The sequence below is a fragment of the Lepidochelys olivacea genome, assembly GCF_965140295.1.
Source record: "Lepidochelys olivacea isolate rLepOli2 genome assembly, chromosome: 1".
Lineage (NCBI taxonomy): Eukaryota > Metazoa > Chordata > Testudines > Cheloniidae > Lepidochelys > Lepidochelys olivacea.
This window is the reverse complement of record NC_140411.1, coordinates 5,574,723-5,582,969: the sequence shown is the minus strand read 5'-3', so window position 1 is coordinate 5,582,969 and position 8,247 is coordinate 5,574,723. Positions and strand designations below refer to the sequence as shown.

The following is an 8,247-nucleotide window of genomic DNA, read 5'->3' as shown; positions in this document are numbered from 1 at the left end:
ATTGGCCAAACTGGACAGTCTCTAAAAGAATAAATGGACACAAATCAGATGTCAAGAATTATAACAATCATAAACCAATCAGAGAACACTTCAATCTCTCTGGTCATGCGATTACAGACATGAAAGTTGCTATATTACAACAACAACAAAAAAACCCTTCAAAAACAGACTCCAACGAGAGACTGCTGAATTGGAATTAATTTGCAAACTGGATACAGTTAACTTAGGCTTGAATAGAGACTCGGAATGGATGGGTCATTACACAAAGTAAAACTATTTCCCCATGTTTATTTCCCCCACCCCCGCCCACTGTTCCTCAGATGTTCTTGTTAACTGCTGGAAAGTTTTCACCCCCCTCCCCCGAAACCCCCACCCTTCTCTCCTGCTGGTAATAGCTCATCTTAAATGATCACTCTGCTTACAGGATTTTTTTTTCCTTTATGTTCTGTGTGTATATAAATTTCCTCACTGTATTTTCCACTAAATGCATCCGATGAAGTGAGCTGTAGCTCACAAAAGCTTATGCTCAAATAAACTGCTTAGTCTCTAAGGTGCCACAAGTACTCCTCTCCAATTTTCTTTCAGTCGCTGTTTAACACATTCTAGTTGGTTTGAAGTTAATGCAGTGATCAGTGGGTCAAAGAAGTGTCCGGTGTGAAGAGAGTACCCCAGAGTGGGGACACCCTAGCCACTGTCCTGAGTGACCATGATGAGACTGGGGGTTCAGCCTTCCAGGAATCTTTGACTCAGCCATATCGCCATTACGAGGACTCTTCCAAACAGGAGAGTGGAAGGGGAGTCCTTGAGGTCAGGCAGGCCTCTGGGAAAAGGGAGTGGGAGTACGGACTTGGACTCTTTCACTACCAGTTCCCTTGGGGTGACGCAAAAGCCAGGAAAGATCCCAACAATAGTTCCCCACTTACATTAGGGAACTGTTAGAAAATGATGGGTTGGATTTATAGTGACGTATAAACAGATGTGTAATTGGTGAAATCTTTCAAGAATTGATAAAAGCCAAAATGTCTAACTTTGGGGAGAACATAAGAACATAAGAATGGCCGTACTGGGTCAGACCAAAGGTCCATCCAGCCCAGTATCCTGTCTATTGATAGTGGCCAATGCCAGGTGCAACGGAGTGTGTGAACCTAACAGGTAATGATCAAATGATCTCTGTTCTGCCATCCATCTCCAGTCTGACAAACAAAGACTAGGGACACCATTCCTTACCCATCCTGGCTAATAGCCATGAATGGACTTAACCTCCATGAATTTATCCAGTTCTCTTTTAAACCCTGTTATAGTCCTAGCCTTCACAACCTCCTCCGACAAGGAGTTCCACAGGTTGACTGTGTGCTGAGTGAAGAAGAACTTCCTTTCCTTGGTTTTAAACCTGTTGCCCATTAATTTCATTTGGTGGACCCCAGTTTTTATATTATGGGAACAAGTAAATAACTTTTCCTTATTCATTGTCTCCACACCACTCATGATTTTATATACCTCTATCATATCCCCCCTTAGTCTCATAGATTCATAGATATTAAGGTCAGAAGGGACCATTATTATCGTCTAGTTTGAGCTCCTCCACAATGCAGGCCACAGAATCTCACCCACCCACTCCTGCAATAAACCTCTCATCTATGTCTGAGCTATTGAAGTCCTCAAATCATGGATTAAAGACTTCAAGTGCAGAGAATCCTCCAGCAAGTGACCCGTGCCCCATGCTACAGAGGAAGGCGAAAAACCCCCAGGGCCTCTTCCAATCTGCCCTGGAGGAAAATTCCTTCCCGACCCCAAATATGGTGATCAGCTGAACCCAGAGCATGTGGGCAAGATTCACCAACCAGATACCCAAGAAAGATTTCTCTGTAGTAACTCAGATCCCACCCCATCTAACATCCCATCACAGGCCATTGGGCCTATTTACCAAAGATCAATTAATTGCCAAAATCATGTTATTGCAACATACCATCTCCTCCATAAACTTATCGAGCTTAATCTTGAAGCCAGGTAGGTCTTTTGCCCCCACTGCTTCCCTTGGAAGGCTATTCCAGAACTTCACTTCTTTGATGGTTAGAAACCTTCGTCCAATTTCAAGTCTAAACTTCTCCTCTTTTCCAACCTGAAAAGTCCTAGCCTCTTTAATCTCTTCTCATATGGGAGCTGTTCCAAACCCCTAATCATTTTAGTTACCCTTCTCTGAACCTTTTCTAATGCCAGTATATCCTTTCTGAGTTGAGGAGACCACATCTGTATGCAGTATTGAAGATGTGGGCACACCATGGATTTATATAAGGCAATAAAATATTCTCTGTCTTATTCTTTCTCCCTTTTTTAATGATTCCTAACATCCTGTTAGCTGATGTTATGAAGATGGCTCAGTTTTGGGAATCTCTCTAACGTCCTCAGCCATGAAGACTGAAGGAAAGAATTCATTTAGTTTCTCCATAATGACTTTATCATCTTTAAATGCTCCTTTTGTATCTCAATTGTCCAGGGGTCCCACTGGTTGTTTAAGAGGCTTCCTGCTTCTGATGTACTTAAAAATATTTTGTTCTTAACTTTTAAGTTTTTGGCTAGCTGTTCTTCAACTCCTTTTTGGCTTTTCTTATTACATTTTTACACTTAATTTGGCAGTGTTTATGGTCCTTTCTATATACCTCACTAGGATTTGACTTCCACTTTTTAAAAGATGCCTTTTCGTATTTCACTGTTTGTTTGACATGGTTCTTAAGCTCTTGTTTAGTTCTTTTACTGTGTTTTTTTTCATTAGGGGTAATTTAATTGTGGAAGTCTTGTTTACTCCTTCACATTACACAAGAACCAGGGATGACTGAAGGAAATTAATAGGCTGCAGGCTAAGATATTCAGGGATTCAACCCCATGATCTGGGAATCCCTGGCATCTGATTGCCTATGCTTGGACTGGAGAACAGGAGATGGATCCATCAAGAACAGCCTGTTCTGTTCTTTCAGTGTGAAGATTGGTATTGGTCACTGTCAGAAGACAGGATACTGGACTAGATGGACCATTGGTCTGACCAGCATGGCTGTTTTTATGTTCTTATCTTAGTCTTCTTTTTCTTCTCTGGGTGGTGCTCCTTGTAGTTGATGGGGCCCACATGCCTCACTACATCAAAGAGTCCCTGCCAATGAACCAATCATCTGAAGAGCAAGCTTGGTTGTAACCATAACACACAATCACCCAGTCGGAACACTCACAGCTAGACCCCTTTATTATCGGCCTTCTCTTGTACCTGCTGTGCATTTAGCAAAATTTTTCGAGCAAACACTCACAAAATCTCGAGGCAATTTCTTAATTGAAGAATTTATTGGTCTATGTTCATTACCTGAGGACTTCCGAGACAGCAGTTCAAAGGGCGAAAACTTGAAGCCTTGAGGCACCTCCCTGATTGGTTAAAGGAGGTTGAGGAGGAGTTGATCGTAATGTTCGGAATCTGAGGCTACAGAATTCAATAATGTCTCCAGAACAGTTCCTTGAAATCACTCTACCAACCCATCGGTTTGGAGATGGTAGATCAACATTCTTAATGTCTTTACCCTCAGTAGTCCTTGATCTCTAAGGATTTATTGGGGTATTACCACCCAGAAAAGGACTTTCATAAGGTAATTTACTCGTTTTGCTCATACTCAGGGTGATGGGATTCTGCCTAGGGGGAAATAAACCTCTCCGGATGCCTTTGTCATCGAACCATGCCTGCGGTCTTTCTTTCTGAATAACATCAAGGTCTACTGAATTAGTAGGTTGCCTTACCTGCCAACACTGATAATTTTGGATCTCCAAGGAGAGAAGCACTGAACAGTGTCACAGAGGCAACAACATTCCAGGTCTTAACAATTCCGGACGACACTCTGAGTCCAGGGATGAACAATTCTACTGTCTGGGGCAAGTCAGTGATTGTTTTGCCGCCTGCACAAAGTATTGTCACTGTCTCAGTCACTCGGGTTCCACCACTTCTCCATTCACCACGGAGAGTTGTTCATAGACATGGCTAAGGATAAGATTAAGTCATAGAAGTCACAGATTCTGTGCCTTTCGGAGACCTCTGTGACATTTACCACTTCAGCCCTGGGGCAGCGGGTGGAGGCTCCTGAGCTCTCAGTTGCCATGTGTGGCCAAGGAACCAGCAGCTTTCAGCCACCTCTGGCGGTGGGGGTATGTGGCCCTCCAAGTGGCTCTTGGCCGTGTGGGGACCCAGATCTCGGAGCTGCCACTGGCAGTGGGAGCCGTGGAGCTCTCTCACATGGGCTGCAGCAGGGGCTCGGGACCTCTGAGGTGCTGGGGCTGCAGTGGGGGCCACAGAGCTGTTATCTGCAGTGGCAGTAAGTGCTGGACCCTCACCCGTCCTGAAGTGCGGCTCAGGCTCTCATACTCCTGATGAGGCTTTAATCTTCCCCATTTCAGTCTCCCCCGCAGACCCTCGTGACCTGTTGGTGACTTTTACTAAAACTATCTGTGACAAAAAACCTTAGTCATGACTATTCAGCTGGTCTGCCCCTCTTCCTGAAAAAAATTGTGTTGTGGGCCAGGATATCCCTCCCCGGGTGAACGCATTCTGGATGCTGTGGAGGGTTGTGGTGAATGCAGGCCCATGGACCGATTCAGGCAGTCCGATTCAAAACATAGAGAATCCCTCTAGGCAAAACCTTAAGTTACAAAAAGATACAAAAAACAGGAATACACATGTCCTCCAGGACAGTGAATTTCCAAGCCAAAACAAAGAAATCCAAAAGCATTTTCTAGCTAGATTTCTTACCAACTGTACAGGAGTTGAAGGGCTTGCATCCTTGATCTGTTCCCAGCAACGGTATTACACAGACAGACAAAGGCTTTCCCCCCCTCCAGATTTGAAAGTACCTTGTCCCTCATTGGTCATTTTGGGTCAGGTGCCAGCGAGCTTACCTTAGCTTCTTAACCCTTTTCTGGTGAAAGGATTTTCCTTCTGCTAGGAGTACAACTCGTAAGAACTGCACAGTCAAGGAAGGCTGACTTTTTTTACAGATTGTTTGTGAGCATACTCTTCCTCCATGCCAGGGGTAACTGGGGAACCATGGCGCTCACAGAACTTCTGGTCTTCCTCCCAAACCGCATCCCACTTAGTGCTGGTTCACATACTCTCTGACAATTTGACAGTTCCCTGATGGACACTGCAGGCCTGAGGAGATATCGTCTCTTGTGTCTGCAGAACTTTGTGTGAACTTTGTGTCTGCAGAACTTCTGCAGGTGTATTTGACTACTTTGTCACGAAGCTCTTTCATTTTGACCCCATAAATGATAGGGTTGAGCATGGGAGGGATGAGGAGATAGAGGTCAGCTAAGATGATATGAACATAGGGTGCGATGCCTTGACCAAAGTGGTGTGTAAGAATGGAGAAGAAGGTAGGGGTATAATATGTCAGCATCACACAGATGTGGGCTGTGCAAGTGTTAAGGGCTTTCTGGTGGGCTTTATGAGAGGAGATTCTGAGGACGGCCCTGATGATCAGACCATACGACAGGGCAATGAATGTCAGGTCAAACCCATTGATTACAAACATTAGCACAAAACCATATATCCTGCTGACTCTGATGTCCCCACACACCATCCTCACCATAGCTATGTACTCGCATTGTGTGTGGGGGATAATGCGGTTGGCACAGAATGTCTGCTGACTCAGGAGCAGGGGCAGGGGCAGAATGAAGAGAACAGCTCTTATCAAACCTGCAAGTCCTAGCTTAGCTATTTGTGCATTGCTGAGGATGGTGGCATATCTCAGAGGGTTACATATGGCAACGTAGCGATCGAAGGCCATTGTCACGAGGGTGGATGAGTGCATCACAGAAATCGTGTGGAGGAAGAACATCTGGGTGAGGCAGCCAGCCACAGTAATGCCTTTCAAATTGAACCAAAATATGCCCAGTGCCTTTGGCACAACAAAGGTAGGTGTGGCAATGTCTGTAAGTGCCAGCATGCAGAGCAGGAGGTACATCGGCTTCTGCAGAGTCTGTTCTTTACCTACAACAGACAGAAGTGTGACATTTCCCAACAGGCTGATAATGTAGAATGTAAAGAAAGGGATGGAAATCCAGATGTGGGCAGCCTCCAGGCCAGGGATGCCCATTAGGATGAAAGTTGAAGCGTCAGAGTGGGTGAAGTTGAAAGGTGCCATGAAGCAGTTGATGCATCGATATGACTCAGAAATGCTCAAGGTGCCTGTAAAGGGAGAAAAGCACAGCAAGGGGGTTCTTATTTGTAAAAAATAATATGGTAAATATGTTACAGTTATGAACATTCTCGGAGTCTTCTTGAGTGAGGAGTGAAGAACTACCGACGATGTCACTCCCTACTTTCCATAGATCTAGAATACGGAGGGAACCGTTTGTTTCAAAACTTGGTTTCCAGACTCGTTTGTGGGAAGATTACAGACTCCCCAAAATGGAGTCCAGAGTTATGTGGCCTGGTCACATGGCCTTTTAGAGTCATAGCATCCACTACGTATAGTCTGTCTGAAGCATTCTCAGGGAGGCTCACCAGGTGGGAGATAAGTTTCTCTAAAGGCCTATTGTTTCCCCCAAAGTCTCATTGCCCTGAATAGGCCCTTCCCAACCATCTATCTAGACTGACATCAAGTTCCCTAGTGGGCATTACTCACTTGTAACTACATTTGAAATACAGGGAAGTCATCAAAATTCAGAACTTTTGACCAAAATCATCAATACATACAACCATAACCATATTCAGAAAGTCATAACTTTTCCAATAACATCTTACATGACCCATCTTGCATAAACTGTATCATAATTATGCTATAATCATATCATCATATCACAATGAACAATATGGGGTACATTGTTACAAAAATATCAAATGTTATTTCTACCAGTGAAATGCCTGAAGTTACAGAACAACAACAAATGGAAACAAAACTGAGTAAAACTTGTGACACCCAGATTGTAGTTCTGTGGCTTGCCATGGGAAAGAGACCCTGAAACTCCCCAAACACACTCTGTACCACGAAAGGTCCCAAAGTTGGCCTTGGACCAACAAACACAAAGAAAAAAATAATTTCAACAGCACTGCCCACCTGTCCACCTACATGCTGCTTTGCAACCCTGTGATGTTCCCCTCTGGTGTTATCTGGACTGGTGATCTGGTTGGTCACCCCAGTCCTTAGCTTTGGTAGCCAGCCTTACCCTGCTCAGCTGTGAGAACCCCACTCCTGGGCTGTTCACGCTCAGTCTTTGACATGTAAACTGCTCTTTGGATTATGCAACCGAATGACACTAGCCAATATCTCCTTTCCCAGACACAACCTTACTCTTGCAGTGTGCAGGTGTGCCCGCAGGGCACTCCAAGCTTATGTGAGTTTGTCAGTTTAAGAAAGAAATGGAAATGCCCCAGGCTTGTTATCCCAAGGGGAGTCTCTTACACGCTTCAAACCAAACACACTGCTTCAGGTAGAATAAACAACAAATGTATTAAGTACAAAGATAGAATTTAAGTGATATTCAGTGATTGGCAAAAAGTCAGAGTGGTTACCAAAAGAAAAGGAAATGTAAGCACACTGTCTAAACTCTCAATCCTATTAGACTGGGCAACATCTAGATTAAGGATTTTTCTCACCCCACTGGATATTGCAGTCCTTAATATACAAGTTTCCTGTGTAAACCTGGGCCAATCTCCCCTGTTGGAGTCTTGTCTTCTTCTCAGTGGGGGCAGGAGAAGGGCCCAGTATGTGTCCGCTCTGTCTGTTTTATAGCCTCAATCCATGTGCTTGGGGGGCACAAGTCCAGGCATGTCTGGGGAGCATTGCTGAGTCTCTCCAAGCAAGGTTGAGCAATTCCCTCTGTGGAGCTTCGTGCACGTGAGTCATTGCATTGGAGCTCCCTTGCTGGACAAGGGCTCTTGATGGGTTGTTTGACACCCTGCCTGGGGATTGGTCACTTTCCTTGCTGTTGCCTCTGGAGAGCTAATATCTGACTTATTCCCCAATTTACAGCATGTTTTAGTGACCACCATACAACACCATAATCATAACTCCATATTCATTAATGATACACATGTATGGATAGAGGCATGATTTCAACAGATCATAACCTTTCCCTGATACCTTACAAGGCATGTTTTCTATGTAAAATCATGTTTATATGAAAATGAGGACTATGGCCGTTACAGGATGCTCCCCGGTGATAGAGAATGTCTCACCTCCCCCCTTAGTTTGCTCCAAGAGGGTTAGCCACCGACTAGCT

At 44.5% G+C, this 8,247-nt stretch overlaps 1 protein-coding gene across 1 annotated transcript; it reads right to left on the bottom strand.

Annotated features, from left to right (window-relative positions):
- Positions 1–5,114: 5,114 nt before the first annotated feature.
- On the bottom strand, positions 5,115–6,206 carry LOC311512497 (olfactory receptor 52P1-like; the record flags this gene model as incomplete). The annotated part of the gene is made up of 1 exon (XM_084613704.1): positions 5,115–6,206. The coding sequence occupies exon 1, from the start codon at positions 6,165–6,167 to the stop codon at positions 5,115–5,117; it is 1,053 nt and encodes a 350-aa protein (XP_084469830.1). The 5' UTR covers positions 6,168–6,206.
- Positions 6,207–8,247: the final 2,041 nt, after the last annotated feature.